This window comes from Ranitomeya imitator, chromosome 1 (assembly GCF_032444005.1).
Source record: "Ranitomeya imitator isolate aRanImi1 chromosome 1, aRanImi1.pri, whole genome shotgun sequence".
NCBI classification, from domain to species: Eukaryota; Metazoa; Chordata; class Amphibia; order Anura; family Dendrobatidae; genus Ranitomeya; species Ranitomeya imitator.
In genome coordinates, this window is record NC_091282.1 from 817,656,997 (window position 1) to 817,674,088 (window position 17,092).

The following is a 17,092-nucleotide window of genomic DNA, read 5'->3' on the forward strand; positions in this document are numbered from 1 at the left end:
TTATACTGTATGTGGCTTGCAAACAATTTTATGAACTGGAAATGAGTGAACTCTTGTATTTTGCAATGCTTGTTCAATAACTTTATTTTAAGAAAACAAAAATGTAACCAGGGACTAACTATATATTTGAAATCGATTAACTCCTTTAAACCAATCTTGCAAAATGACATGCATGTTGAGGTCAGAATGTGCGGAAGGGATCTCATGAGTTGAGCCCTCTCCTCAGAAGGTAGATGCCACCAGGGCTGCGGAGTCGGTAAGCCAAACTTCCGACTCCTCAATTACCCTGACTATGTACATAAAGGGCAGCCGTCAGTCCATCTTATTTCGACTTCTCCAAAATGGACTCATGACTCCACAGCCCAGGCTGCCACAGACAGAGCTTCATATGATTCCAGGATTTATACCACATAATGAAATTCTGTGCTATTTTAGTGTATATACAGCGGGGAAAATAAGTATTTAATAAACTGATGATTTTGCAGGTTTTCCCACCTACAAAGAATGGAGAGGTCTGTAATTTTTATCGTCGGTACACTTCAACAGTGAGAGACAATCTTTAAAAAAAAAAAAAAAAATCTAGAAAATCACATTGTATGATGTTTCCATACCGTATTTTCCAGCGTATAAGATGACTTTTTAACCCCTAAAAATTGTCCCAAAAGTCGGGGATCGTCTTATACGCCGGGTACGGGTGCACGGAGCGATCCTGGATGGTTCCCAGGGTCTGAAGGAGAGGAGATTCTCCTTCAAGCCTTGGGATCCATATTCATGTAAAAAATAAAGAAGAAAAAAAAACAAAAAACGGATATACTCACCCCTCGGACGGGCCCTGGCTCTCAGCGGTGCAAGCGTCTGCCTCCGTTCCTAAGAATGCAGTGAGTGAAGGACCTTCAATGACGTCACGTGAGCGGTCGCGTGACCGCGACGGCATCGCAGGTACTTCACTCACTGCATTCTTAGGAACGGAGGCAGACGCTTGCACCGTTGAGAGCCAGGGCCCGTCCGAGGGTGAGTATATCCATGTTTTTTATTTTTATTCTTTATTTTTTACATGAATATGGATCCCAGGGCTTGAAGGAGAGTCTCCTCTCCTCCAGACCCTGGGAACCACACGCCGTATAAGATGACTGGGCGTATAAGATGACCCCCGTCTTATATGGCGGGCATATCCCAAATTCCATATTTTATATGGAAAAGTTGGGGGTCGTCTTATACGCCCAGTCGTCTTATACACAAGAAAATACGGTAATTTACATTTTATTGCATGAAATAAGTATTTAATGCAGTAGAAAAACAGAACTTAATATTTGCTACAGAAAGCTTTATTTGCAGTTTGAGGTCAGACATTTCCTATAGTTCTTGACCAAGTTTTCACACACTGCAGCAGGGATTTTTGCCCACTTCTGACTCCTCCATACAAATTTTCTCCAGATCTTTCATCTTTTGGGGCTGTCACTTGGCAACATAGATTTTCAGCTCCCTCCAATGATTTTCTATTGGGTTCTGGTCTGGAGACTGGCTAGACCACTCCATGACCTTGAAATGCTTCTTACGGAGCCACTCCTTAGTTGGCCTGGTTGTGTGATTCAGGTCATTGTCCTGCTGGAAGACCCAAACACGACCCTTGTTCAATGCTCTTACTGATGGTAGGAGGTTGTTGGCCAGAATCTTGCGATACATGACGCCATCCATCCACCATTCAATACCGTGTAGTCATCCTGTACCCTTTGCAGAAAAGCACCTCCAAAGTATGATGTTTCCCCCAGCATGCTTCATGGTTGAGATGGTGCTCTTGGGGTTGTACTCGCCCTTATTATTCCTCCAAACACGGCGAGTGGAGTTGATACCAAAAAGTTCTATTTTTGTCTCATCTGATCACCTGACCTTCTTCCATGCCTCCACTGGATCAACGAGATAGTCATTGGTGATCTTTACACGAGCTTGGACATGTGCAGGAGTGAGCAGGGGAACCTTGCATGCCCTGCAGGATTTTAATCCATGACTGCGTAGTGTGTAACTAACGGTAATGTTTGAGACTTGAACCCAGCTCTCTTCAGGTCATTGACCAGGTCCTCCCGTGTACTGTATTTCTGGCCAATTCCTGACCTTTCTCAGTATCATCTGTACCCTACGAGGCAGGATCTTGCAGGGTGTGTCTGACTGGGGAAGATTGACAGTCATCTTGTGTTTCTTCCATTTTCTAATAAATGTGCCAGCAGTTGTCTTCTCACCAAGCTGCTTGCCTATTGGCCTGTAGCCCATCTCAGCCTTCTGCAGATCTACAATTTTGTCCCTGATGTACTTACTACTTGTAGACCTGGATCAAAATCTACCCCACTATAGTCTCCCAACCTGGTACTTCCATGGCTCACTTGCTGTTTATGTACAACCTCCCGCCTGTGATTGTCTGGTCATATGATTGATGCAGTCAAATACAGGGTCACAGAGACTAGAGATGAGTGAGTTTGTTCGGCTCCCTCCTGTTTCGGCAAGCTGTAGGGCTTGCCGAATAAGCTGCAGAGGGAACCCAGCTACCTGAATCGCTTTCTGGAAACTAGACCCCTCAAGGAATGTATTTAGATGCGTGGTGAGTACCATGAACCCCCAGGTGCTTTACGGAAGTTTATAAAGTTGAGCCATGAAAATAATAAAATCACAAAATGTTATTTTAGCCCCAAATTTTGCATTTTCATAAGGGTAACAGGAGAAATTGCACCTTACAATTTGTTGTGCAATTTCTCCTGAGTACACGGATACCCCATATGTAGGGGAATACTACTTTTGAGACACAGTGCCAAGCTCAGAAGGGAAGAGGCGCCATATTGGTGTTCATTTGCTGGAATAATCTGAGGGTGCCATGTCACAATGGCAGAGCCCCTGAGGTGCCAGAACAACAGAAACCCCCATATGTGAACTAATTTTACAAACTATACTCCCCAATGAATTCATCTAGGGGTGCAGTGATCATATTGATGCCTCCCCAAGTTTTTAATTTTTCTAAGGACTAATAGGATTTTTTGTCTTACAATAAACTGAGGTCCATTTTTTCCTGAGTGCGCCAATATCCTACATGTAATTGGGGAAATATTTTTCAGGCACAGTGCAAAGCTCAGAAGGCAAGGAACACCAAATTTTACTGTTATGGTTTGCAGGTACCATGAGCCACTGTGAAAGCCCATTAGGTGCCAGAACAGCAGACCTTCCCCTTCCCCCCCCCCCCCCCTTCATAAGTGACCCCAGTTTACGAACTACACCTCTCAATGAATTCATCTAGGGATGCAGTGATCATATTTATATCAAATTTATACCATTGGGCAGTGAAGAAAAAATAACTACATTTTTACTACCAAAATTTTGTTTTAGCCCCAGATTTTACATTTTCACACAAGAAGTGGGTAACAAATGGCACCAACATTTGTCCCACAATTTCTACTGAATGTGACATTGCACCACATGTGGCTGTACAGTTCTACTTAGCGCTCCATCCCTCCTGAGTCTCTCCGTATGGCTATTTGCCTCCTGGAGCACTGATGTTCCTAGAACAGTTTACAGACTCCATATACAGATCCCCTAATTGCTATCAGAGCAGGGCACAGGGATCTATTATTGCGACAAATGTCAGAGGGGTTAAACATAAAAATAGTCCCCCCAAATTTTTTTTTTCTTTAGAATCTTAAATAGGCAGCAAAAAATATACATGTTAAGGATCACTGTACTCATATTGACATTTGCAAAAATTGTTGCGCTATTTGTAAACCTGAATGATAAAACCCATGGCAGATTTTTTTTTTTTTTTTGTCTGCATGATTCCATTATGAAAAGGTATGCAAATCATATTCAATCACTTTACACGTGGGAGCAGGACATATGTGAATAATTTTGGATTGCAGTAGTGTTTCAGTTGCGAGACCAAACCAATAGGCGAACTGAGCCAATTTTGAAATACTTCATGGTTTTGTTTTTCTTTTGCTTTTAGTTTGAGCTCGACATTGAGCCCAAGGTATTTCTGAAGCCATCGCTCGAGAGCGTGACGCAAGCCTCTGATAATCAGAGTCATGGTCTATCTTTTAGCGATACTGCTAGTAAAGGTGAGTGAAATCCCACTTCAGAATAAATTTTATTTTTTTAAAATTATTTAACAGCAAATGTAATGGTATTCATATAGCTTTTGTGACATGAACATTAAACATGATGCTGTGCTCTTTAAGCCCTTAAAGAGAATCTGTCAGCAGGTTTTTGCTACCTCATCTGAGAGCAGCCTGATGTTGGCAAAGAGAAGCTGAATCCAGCGATGTATCACTTAGTTTATTGGCTGCAGCCGTTCTGATACAGTTAAGTTTTTAGATTTAGAATGAAGCAGAGCTGAGGAAGCGAACCCCGCCCCCACCAGGCTCTGTGTACAAAGTCTATAGACAGTGAAGTGCTTAAGGTACCGTCACATTAAGCGACGCTGCAGCGATATAGACAACGAGCCGATCGCTGCAGCGTCGCTGTTTAGGTCGCTAGGAGACGTCAGACACCGGCAACAGCTGAACGATGCAGGAGCGATCCAGTGACGTACTTATCGTTCTTGCTGGTTGTTAGCTCCATGAAAAACCATTGCTGGCATCGTTGCTTTTGCTGTCAAACATGACGAATCACGCCGACCTGATGACTTTCAGCTATGACCAGTGATGTCACAGCGGGATCCTGATCGCTGCTGCTTGTCAAACACAATGAGATCGCTATCCAGGACGCTGCAACGTCACGGATCGCTGTCGTTCTCGTTGGAAAGTTGCTCAGTGTGAAGGTACCTTTAGTTGCCCTCCAGCTATGTTAATCTTAGTGATAAATCCTTCAGAGTTGTCAAAGTGCAGCTGCTGTTTACTAAGTGACACCTCCCTGAACTCTGTGTTTTAGCCTCTAATGCCTGCTGACTTCAGATTACATAGCAATAACCTGCTGACAGATTCCCCTTAACATGATAGTGTACATATCCATTATGAGTGTTGGGGAGATCAGAAACATATCCTACCACTGCCACCAATTTGTCAGGACAGTCACATGACTGACGGTTGATGGACGAGATGACTACTATTGCTGGGCAGCTTATCGAGTGCTTTCACATTGAACGAATAGTGTAGACACATCTGATTCCACTCTTGACTCTAGAGCAACTGTCCAGGGGGAATCCAACATATGGGAATATGTCTTTTTATTCTCAGTGGTCGGCGCTCATAGCATTTCTGCTACACAGAGCAGGGCTGCAGCTCTGTTCTGTGTAGCACAAGCAATTGGATTATCGCAGCTTTTTACCACTTAAATAAAAAAAACCTAGACATGTTTGGTGTCTACAAACTTGGAATAACCTGGAGAATCATAATGGCAGGTCAGTTTTAGCATTTAGTGAACGGTTTTTGCCGTTTTCCAGTACACTATTTGGTAAAACCAATTGTGTCATTCAAAAGTACAACTCGTCTCTCAAAAAACAAGCCCTTTTTTATGCCAATTTTCAGCTGTGTTTTACAGTACCATCAAAGCTTATGAGATTTCAGAAATCTCATGTGCTCACATTGTTTTTTTTGTCATCAGTATTTCTTGCTGTACATGTTTTTTTGCACAATGGAGCATGTCAGTTTTCAGCGTTTTTCACCCATTGAAATGAACGGGTGGTGAAAAATCGCACCAAAAATGCAGGTACCAGGTTTTGCTGCTTTTTTTGTTTTAATTATTTTTATTTGGGGAAATTGTACAATATCAAGTTAGGGGAACAGGTTATATGCGACAATATAACATGAGTTGAAATTCAACATAAAATAATTAGAGTATGACGAAAAATACCATATAAACTATATGAAGATTAATAATACACATTTAGACAGGGAAAAGTCTAAAGGTACCTTCTCACTGAACGAATTTAAAACGATAGCGATCCGTGACGTTGCAGCGTCCTGGATAGCGATATCATTGTGCTTGACACGCAGCAGTGATCTGGATCCTGCTGTGACATCTCTGGTCGGAGCTAGAAGGCCAGAACTTTATTTATTCGGACTCCCATGACAGCACACGAGAGAGGGGATCCGCCCTTAAGGAACAGGAAACCTACAGATACAAAAGGGCGGCACCTCTCCCCATGCATCAGTTGGTTTCCTTTTCCTGAAGGGACTGGATGCCTACGGAAGTTTTTTTTTCGCCAGTATTCCAGGCCGGCCGGACCGAATCAGGTAGCGGGGGGGTCTCCTACCTCGGCCGGTGCGGGTACCTGATGTGGTCACGGTAGCCCTGGCAGGGCTGCACGGCAGTGACTGAACAGCAAGGAGCAGTCGCCAGGGGGGTGTCCTGTCTCCGGAGCCAGCGTGCGGTAAGTATTACGATCCTCCCTCCCTCGTGGGAGTCCATCAATTCGACAATAAAGATGCTTTTCAACAACTGTTTCATGGTGGTAGTGGATTTAAAAGATGCCTACTATCATGTACCCATTCATGCTGATTTCCAACAATACCTGAGGGTAGCAGTACTAATGGGGGTTAGGATTCAACATTTTCAATTCAGGGCACTCCCCTTTGGGATAACCTCGGCACCTAGAGTGTTCACTAAAATAATCGCGGAAGTCATGGCACATTTAAGATTATCAAATGTCCTTATAATCCCCTACTTAGATGATTTCCTCATTGTAGGGAACTCGGTAGATCACTGTCTGTCACAATGGGAGATTGTTAAAGCCAAACTAGAACTCTTGGGTTGGATTATAAACTTCGAAAAATCTAAATTACAGCCCCTAAATGTTCAAAAATTTTTGGGATTAATGTTGAATTCAGTAACACAACAGTGTCTCCTTCCTATAGAGAAAATAGATCTAATTCAGAAGTATGTATTAAAAGCAACCAATACGCCTTCCATGACACTTAGACAAGCAATGTCCCTACTTGGGTCGCTTCCGTCTTGCATTCCAGCAGTTAAGTGGGCTCAGTTCCACACCAGATCCCTACAAAAAGAAGTCTTGTTCCATGACAGGGCCTTAGGAGGCGCGTTAAATGGGAAATTAACATTGGGGCCAATAACATTGAATTCCCTTAGGTGGTGGTTAGATAAAAGGAATTTATCGGCAGGGGTTCCCTGGATAGTAGATGTGTCCCAGGTGATAACCACGGATGCCAGCTCTTCGGATGCCAGCTCATGGGAGACATGGTGGTCCAGGGACAGTGGGAACCCTTCACAACATTCTCATCTCATTGTTGGCGGTTGAATTGGCTGTTAAAGAATTCCTCATATATCTGCAGGGCCAACACGTCAGAATTCTGTCGGACAACAGAGTGGCAGTAGCTTACATAAACCGACAAGGGGGAACTCGTTCCGGAACATTAATGCAGATCACGGATCGGTTGTTCCAGGTGGCAGAGCTCAATTTTCTATCTTTGACAGCTCTCCACATCAAAGGAAAAGAGAATGTGGCAGCAGATTTCCTCAGCCGAAATGTGTTAAGACAGGGAGAGTAGTCTCTCAACAAGGACATTTTCGATCTTATTGTCCGCAGATGGGGTCAACCAGTGGTGGATCTGTTCGCCACCAGAAGCAACAGAAAAGTAAAACTTTTTTGCTCCCTAAATCCCAGGGAGAATCCCTTGGCGGTGGACGCGTTTCTAATAAAATGGGATTTTCCACTGGCCTATGCTTTCCCACCACTGAACCTGATACCTCTAGTGGTGAGGAAAATCAGGGAGGATCGAGCGAAAGTCATTCTTATCGCCCCCTTTTGGCCCAGAAGAACCTGGTTTGCCTGGCTCAAGACAATGTCCGTATCGGTTCCCTGGGTTCTGCCAGAGATCCCGAACTTGCTTTCTCAGGGACCGATCTCCCATCCACAAGTGGCAGCGCTCCATTTAACGGCATGGAGTTTGAACGGTCACTATTAGTGGGGAAAGGCTTCTCTCCAAACTTAGTAGAGACACTCCTAAAGAGTAGAAAGCAAATAACTACAAACATCTACTCTAGGACTTGGAGAAAGTTCTTGATTTGTTCAAAGTTTGATATCCAAGACAGGGTGCCAATACAACAAATCTTAGAGTTCCTACAGAAGGGGTTCGAGTTAAAACTCTCTCCTAGTACCCTTAGAGTACAGGTCTCAGCTTTGGGTGCCCTGTTTTCCTGTAATATAGCTAATAACTACTGGATAGCGAGGTTTATGAAGGCAGTTAGTAGATCTACACCAGTGCATAAAGACAGAACAGTTCTATGGGATTTAAATTTAGTTCTGTCCTCTCTAACTAAACCCCCCCTTTGAACCTCTGCAAGAGGCCTCGATCAAAATGTTGACACTTAAGACAGCCTTCCTGATTGCCATAACCTCAGCTCGCAGGATAGGGGATATCCAGGCGCTTTCCAGAGCTCCTCCATACACTAATATCTTGTCAGACAGAGTAGTCCTTAGACCAGACCCGGCATATCTACCAAAGGTGGCGACACGTTTCTATAGATCACAGGAGATAGTTTTGCCGTCCTTTATTCCTAATCCCTCTAATCCTAAAGAGCAGGAGCTTCATACGCTAGACGTTAGAAGATCTCTTCTTCAGTATATTTCAGCTACTGATAATTGGAAGAAAGATGGGGCACTACTTCTTTCCTTCCAAGGTCCAAGGAAAGGGTTTAGAGTATCAAAATATTTACTGGCTAAATGGATTAGGCAAACTATCTCTCTAGCTTATACAGCAGGCGGGGGGCCAGCTCCGCAGAATCTAAAGGCACATTCCACCCGGGCCATGGCGTCATCCTGGGCGGAAAGATCTGGAGTGTCAGTGGAGCAGATATGTAAGGCGGCCACATGGTCATCCCCTTCCACTTTCTTTAAGCACTATCGGTTGGATTTGGGGTCCTCCTCTGATCTCTCTTTCGGGTTGAGGGTGCTACAAACTATAGTCCCTCTCTAAGGTAGCTTACATCTCTGTAAATCTCTCGTGTGCTGTCATGGGAGTCCGAATAAAGCATTAAGCTACTTACTGGTAGTGGCATTTTTCGGAGGCCCATGACAGCACCCTTAGTTCCCTCCCTATTCACGTGGGGGTAGCACTTCCTGATATGTATATGGTGTAATATGTAAATCTCACGTATGGTGTCTTGTTACAATATAATGGGTTATTTTGTTTCAAAATGTATATAATGTATATTTGTGTACCACTAACCGCGGTAGTCCTCTCAGGCTCTGAAATACAACTGATGCATGGGGAGAGGTGCCGCCCTTTTGTATCTGTAGGTTTCCTGTTCCTTAAGGGCGGATCCCCTCTCTCGTGTGCTGTCATGGGCCTCCGAAAAATGCCACTACCAGTAAGTAGCTTAATGCTTTCGTCGCTGGATCACCCGCTGACATCGCTGGATCGGCGTGTGTGACGCCGATCCAGCAATGTGTTCACTTGTAACCAGGGTAAACATCGGGTTACTAAGCGCAGGGCTGCGCTTAGTAACCCGATATTTACCCTGGTTACCATTGTAAATGTAAAAAAAAAACAACAAAAAAAAACACTACATACTTACATTCCGGTGTCTGTCGCGTCCCCCGGCGTCAGCTTCCCTGCACTGTCACCGCCGGCCGTAAAGCAGAGCACAGTGGTGACGTCACCGCTCTGCTTTACGGCCGGCGCTTACACAGTGCAGGGAAGCTGACGCCGGGTGACGCGACAGACACCGGAATGTAAGTATGTAGTGTTTTTTTTTTTTTACATTTACAATGGTAACCAGGGTAAACATTGGGTTACTAAGCGCGGCCCTGCGCTTAGTAACCCGATGTTTACCCGGGGACTTTGGCATCGTTGGTCGCTGGAGAGCTGTCTGTGTGACAGCTCTCCAGCGAGTAAACAGCGACGCTGCAGCGATCGGCATCGTTGTCTATATCGCTGCAGCGTCGCTTAATGTGATGGTACCTTAATGGGAAAAGATAATGAGGAAAAGGGTGGGGGGAGGAGGTGAACTTGGATAAGGTGGGACACAGAGGAAATTAGGGCTAAAACAAAGGAAAGAAGGGGGAGCAGAACAAAACAATAGTCCACTGAGAGGTGACAAGGTAAAAAACAACAATCTTAAAAGATTTCTACTTGACATATCCATTGGCTATAGATCTATATCATTCGGTTGTAAAACACTCTGCATGTGGAGAAAAAGCTGTATTACCATAATGCCCATTTAGGTTTATACTTTGTAAGGGATTTGTTGTTCAACAAAAACTAATTTGAAGGTGTTATGGGATGCTAATCTGACCATTAGCATATTGAGACTGGAAATGGTATGGGATTTCCACCTAGCACTTATAAGCATTTTGGCAACTGAGAAAATGTGAAAGAATCTTGCAAGAAGTTTAAAATAATTTTCCTGAATATTGGAGTTGATATTGTTTTTATACATCAATTTAAAGGTTTGTTGCCAAGTTTTCTTAGAATTTTTTTTGTTTACATCTTGTTCTCATTTGATTGTGATTTTGCTTGACATATTCCGTGTCTGAATTAAAGAGTACCGTATATACTCGTGTATAAGCCGAGGCACCTAATTTTGTGACAAAAAACAGGGAAAATTTATTGACTCGAGTATAAGCCTAGGGTGGGAAATGCAGCAGCTCCTGGTAAATGTTCCATACAAAATACGTCCCATATAATGCTTCATAAAGGTTGATGATGGCCCCATAAGATGCTCCATAGAAAAATATGCCCCATATAATGCTGCATAAAGGTTGGTGATGGCCCCATAAGATGCTCATCATATCAGTGCAGTTTATGCCGATATGATTATATCCGATATTGCTGCTGCATTAAAAAAAAGACATACTCACCTCTCATCGCTGGCCGCCGCTCCTCAGCGTCACCGGCTCTCTGCAGTGACTGTTCAGACAGAGTTTGTGCACTAATAACGCCATCGCGCCCTCTGACCTGAACTTCACAGCCAGAGGACGCGGAAGACACAGCGCGGAGGTGGAACAGGGACAGATGAATATCGCAAGTGCCGGGATCCTGAGCAAGTGGCAGCACAGGAACCTGGCCCCCATCCCCCATAGCACATCGGTGTCCCTGCCTGCTCAGGACACCGGCACTTGTCCCGATGCCAATGACTACCACTGGCCCTGTCAGCAGCCACTAGAATACTTACCAAGGCTGCAGGGGAGCTCAGACATGTTTCTGGGACCTCCGCACTGGGACCATGACTCGTGTATAAGCAGAGGGGGGTCTTTTTCAGCCAAAAAAGGGGCTGAAAAACTCTGCTTATACACAAGTATATACGGTAGTTAAATAAGCGTTAACATAATGAACCTACATAGGCTTGGAACCAAACAGCAACTGTTAATTTTTTACCGATTAACGTTTTTACAAATTCCAAGGCTATTAATATCAGCTCACAGCTGTTTGCTTAGCCTATACTGGCTAGTTTACAGGGGGCCCCCCCACAAAAAAATTAATGTACGGTGCCCCTATAAAATCTAACCAGCAAAGGCTAGGCAAACAACTGCATTCTGATACTAATAGCCTAGGAAGTGGGCATGGATTTTGGCCCCTCCCAGATTAAAAACCTTAGCTTTCATCTGCGCCAGAAGTGGCGCATCCATAAGATGCTTCAATTCTGGCACTTAGCCTCGCGCACAGCCCGCACATGGGCTGTGCGCGGGCGGTTGCCGCTGGGTGTCAGCTAATTCTGACAGCTGACACCCGGCACTAAGTGTCAGGAGTAGTCATGCACCACTCCTGTCACTTTAACCCCATAGATGCTGCGATCGCAGCATTCGAGGAGCCAGCAGAGGGATGACATCCGGGTCACCAGAGCTGGGAAAGTTGCTGATCAGTGCGCAGTGCATAATCAGCATCTTTCTCTGTCGGTGTAGAGCTGACAGTTTGTACAGCATGGGGATGCTCCTGCATCCCCATGCTGTACAAGCGATCAGCCTGGAAAAAATGATAGTCCCATAATGGGACAAAGTTAAAAAAAAAAAAATGTTTTTAATAATTGTAAAAATATTTAAAAAAATTCAAGAGATATTGTATCTATAAATAATTGTACGAAATATATAAATATATATTTGGTACTGCTGTGTCCACAACGACCCGACCTATAAAACCGTCCCTCTAGTTAACCCCTTTAGTGAACGCCATAAAGAAACAAGGCAAAAAACAATGCATGTGCATTATGCCAAACAAAAAGTGGAATAAAATGCGATCAAAAGACAGATATAAATAAACATGGTACCGCTGAAAACGTTATTTTGGCCAGCAAAATACTGCTCCATCAGCGGAAAAATAAAAAAAATATAGCTCGCAAGAATACAGTGATGCAAAAATAATTTTTCTATAAAATAGTTTATGTAAAAGCACCAAAACTTAAAAAAAAATGAGGTATCACTGTAATTTTACTGACCCAAAGAATAAAACTGCCTTTTTTAATTTTCCCACATGGAACTGCATACCCACCCCCCCCCCCCCCCCCCTCCCAAAAACAAAAAAATCCTGAATTGCTGGTTTTTGTTCGATCTGCATTCCAAAAATATGAATAGAAAGCAATCAAAAAATGTCATGTCTGACAATAGTACCAATAAAAACGTCAACTCTTCCTACAAAAAACAAGCCCTCACATGACTCTGTGGGCCAGAATATGGAAAAATTATAGCTCTCAAAATGTGGTGATGCAAAAACTATTTTTTTGCAATAAAAAGCGTCTTGAAATGTGACAGCTGCCAATCATAAATACCCGACATAAATCTGTAATCGCACCGACCTGAATAATAAAGTTGCCTGATTACTTATACCGCAGGAGGAACGGTGTAAAAAATGTATAAAACAAATTATTTACTTGCTGTTGTGTTTGTTTTTTTTTTTTTTTTTTCATTCTGCCTCCCAAAGATTGCAGTAAGGCACAATTACGCTTTGCTCTGTGCTGAATTCTTGCGTTTGTGTAAATCTCTGAAATACGTCATTCATTCGGAACCTCTGGCAGAAGATTCCCTATAATGAGGCAGATGTAGGCACTGGGGACGCCGTCTGACCTGTGATCGGGCGCTGTCCGTCTTTCATGGATTGCATAAATTGCTGTCGGCCACAGTTTTGTGCACTTCTGAAAAGAACACCACTGAACAGAGGCCAGACGGAGTCCACAGTAATTCTGCTGCCTCATTATAGTGAATGGATCCCTCGCGGTTTCATCTGAATCACGTCATTAAGAGATGTAGATGGAAACCCTAAAGTAAGTGCTCAGCGTAGAGCACCGGATAAATGTGATCCCAAATATTATGTAAATGATCCCAATGAAAGCTTCAACTCAATTCACAAAAAAGCAAGCCCTCACTCAGGTCTGTCAATGGACATATAGGGGGCTTCCACGTTACTGGTAGCACAAAGGCTCCAGAAAAGCAAAATGGCTGCATAACCATCCAAATTAAGTCCAGCAAACTCTGCGCTTCCAAATGCCCCCTCGCTTCTGATCCCCATAGTGTACTTAAACCACATATAGCGTCCACATGTTTGGCATTTCTGAAGCGATGAGATCCCTACTAACTTACGGATGCATGCCTCCAAAAGCACGGGCTGGGCATAACGTACTGGTCGCTACGGCGTACTGGTCGCTACAGCACAGCATACTGGTCACTACAGTTTGCAATTTTCACTCTGCAACATCCATTGCTGCTTGTTTCTGGAAAGTGCCCATGGAGTCAAAATCGTCACTACACCTGTAGATAAATTCCCAAAAGGGTATAGGTTCCAAAATGGGGTCACTTGAGGGGGGAATCTGCTCTTCTGGCAATTAGGGGATCTGTATATGAAGTCTGCAAACTGTTCTAGCAAAATCTGCGCTTCTTGAGCCAAATAGTGCTCCTTTCCTCCCGAGTCACTCTGAAGTAGAACTGTACAGCCACATATGGGGAATTGCCACGTTCAGTAGAAATTGTGGGACACATTTTGGTGCCATTTTTATCAACTTCTTGTGTGAAAATCTAAAATCTGGGGCTAAAACAACATTTTTTTTTTAGGTAAAAATGTAGTTACTTTTTCTTCATTGCTCAATTGTATAAAATTCTGTGTTAATATGCAGTGGCGTAACTACAAAGTTAGGGGCCCCGGTGTGAACTTCCAAATGGGGGGCCCCCCCCCTGCAGCCCTGCCATACAACTCAATGTAACCCCCATAGAATAATGGCCACACATGATGCTCAATACTGTATAACGGCCACCACACATGATGCTCCATACTGTATAATGGCCACACATGATGCTGCATACTGAATAATGGCCACACATGATGCTGCATACTGTATAATGGCCACACATGATGCTCCATACTGTATAATGGCCACACATGATGCTGCATACTGTATAATGGCCACACATGATGCTCCATAGTGTATAATGGCCACACATGATGCTCCATAGTGTATAATGGCCACACATTGCTCCATACTGTATAATGGCCAGACAGTGCTCCATACTGTATAATGACCACCCACACATAGTGCTCCATAGTGTATAACGGCCACACAGTTCTCCATACTGTATAATGATCCCACATAATGCTCAATACTGTATAATGACCACAAATGATGCTCCATACTGTATAACGGCCACACATGATGCTCAATACTGTATAATGACCCCCCTCCTGTATGCATGGCTCATCTCCCTCCTATCCCATATACATAGCTCATATTACCCCTCCTGCATGCATGGCTCATATTCCCCCCCTGTATGCATGGCTTATATTCCCCCCTGCATGGCTCATATTCCCCCCTGCATGGCTCATATTCCCCCCTGCATGGCTTATATTCCCCCCTGCATGGCTCATATTCCACCCTGCATGGCTCATATTCCACCCTGCATGGCTTATATTCCCCCCTGCATGGCTTATATTCCCCCCTGCATGGCTTATATTCCCCCCTGCATGGCTCATATCCCCCCCTGCATGGCTCATATCCCCCCCTGCATGGCTTATATTCCCCCCTGCATGGCTTATATTCCCCCCTGTATGCAGGCTTATCTCTCCGCTCCTGCTCGGCGCGCCGGCTTATGTCCTCCTTCATCCCCCGTCCCCTCGGCCCTCATACTCACCTGTCCCACTGCACGGCCGTGCCGACATCCCTCGCGCTCTGTCCCGACTCCAGGCGGCGGTGCCGGCGCAGCACCTTCTTCCTGCTTGAGCGGTCATGTGACACCGTTCATTAAGATCATGAATATGCGCATATTCATGATCTTAATGAGCGGTGTCACATGACCGCTCAAGCAGGAACGAGCTGCAGTGCAGACGCCGAGACCATCGCTGGAGCAGGGTGAGTATTCAAGGCAGCGGCGGCGGCGGGGGGAGGGGGCCCTGGAGCGAGGGAGGCCCTGGAGCGGGGGGAGGCACTGCCAGTCCGAGCCTGCCTGCCGGGCCCGGGCCCCTGACCTGCCGGGCCCGGTCGCACTGGCGACCGCGGTAGTTACGCCACTGTTAATATGATCACTGCACCCTAAATGTGGTGTTAAAACAATATTTTTATGAGGAATGTGATTTTATTATTTTCATGGCTCAACATAATAAATGTCTGTGAAGCACCTGGAGGTTCAGTGTGCTTACCACACATCTAGATCGGTCCCCTGAGGGTCTAGTTTCCAAAATGGTGTCACTTGTGGGGGATGTTCACTGTTTAATCACATCAGAGGCTCTCCAAACATGACATGGTGTCCGCCAATTGTTCCAGCAAATTTTGCACTCCAAGTCAAATGGCGCTGATCATACCGTGTTTAGCAGAGGCAATCGGGTTATAGCAGCTTCTAGTCTCCCAAAGAGACAATGGAAGCATACAAAAATTAAAAAAAATTAAAAATATAAACAAAATATAAGTATAAGTTCAAATCACCCCCCTTTTGCCCCATTCAAAATAAAACCATAAAAAAACAGACATACACATATTTGGTATCACTGCATCCAGAATCACCCGATCTATCAATAAAAAAAAAAAAAAAAAAAACCTGATATCTAAACGGCATAGCGAGAAAAAGTTAGAAAGCCAAAATTAAGTTTTTTTGGTTGCCGTGACATTGCATTAAAATGCAATAACGGGCAATCAAAAGAACGTATCTGCACCAAAATGGTATAATTAAAAACGCCAGCTCGGTGCGCAAAAAAATAAGTCCTCACCCGACCGAGATCATGAAAAATAGAGACGCTACTGGTATCGGAATATGGCACGATTTTTTTTTTTTTTTTTTTTTTTTTAACGTTTGGAATTTTTTTTTCTCCACTTACATAAAAAATAACCTAGACATGTTTGGTGTCTATGAACTCGTAATGACCTGGAGAATCATAATGTCAGGTCAGTTTTAGTATTTAGTGAACATAGTAAAAAAGAAACAAACAAACAAGGACAGCCGGCTACATACTGACAGGAGCTTGTAATCTCGCTCCTGCAGTGTTTAGCGCTGAGCTGCCTTGAGAGAGGTCACAGGAGTTCATCAGTTGATGAGCCCCAGTGATTTCACTTATGGCACCCATCACGTAAGACAGTACTCACGAAGCGGTGGTGCTGTGAGATCACCGGAGCTCATCAGCTGATGAACTCCTGTGACCTCTCTCACGACAACTATAAATTACAAGAGCAATGATGCTCCTGTCAGTGTATCTCCCAATGTGACTGTTCTACAAATGAGATTGCCGTGGGACTCTCTGGATTATGACGGACAGGAGACTGTATGTTTATTTTTGATTGTTTACCGGGGACAAGGGCATTGGGGATTTGGTGTTTGGGGAGTGTTTTTTATTTCTATTTGAATATATGTTTAATTACTTTGTTGATTTTTTTTTTTTAGTTTGAGCACAGGCTCCGGCCGATGAGAGACTATTTCTCCCATCAGCGTCTCCTGATATCACTGTTATCAGTGACAGCAGACGCAGTCTGATGGGAGTAGCAGTTTCTCATCAGCCGACACCTGCTGACCTGCAGTATGCTTTTTGCTGTGGTTCAGTCACGCTGATATCTGGCAACGTGACCCCACAACGCTTTGATGACGGTACGGTTACCGGCAGTAGCATTACTGACAAGCTGTCTTTATCTTCACTGTCACACAGATGACAACGTGGGAAACACCATAGGAAGTCTGTAAAAACTCACAAATCTGCAAACC

At 44.1% G+C, this 17,092-nt stretch overlaps 1 protein-coding gene across 2 annotated transcripts in view; it reads left to right on the forward strand.

Moving 5' to 3' along the window:
* TMEM259 (transmembrane protein 259) overlaps nt 1-17,092 on the forward strand; it is a 69,309-nt gene that overhangs the window by 18,262 nt on the left and 33,955 nt on the right. For both annotated transcript variants that reach the window (XM_069740003.1, XM_069740022.1), the window contains exon 4: nt 3,980-4,091. In XM_069740003.1, the coding sequence (XP_069596104.1) occupies nt 3,980-4,091 (112 nt within the window). The remainder of the gene's footprint in view (nt 1-3,979; nt 4,092-17,092) is intronic.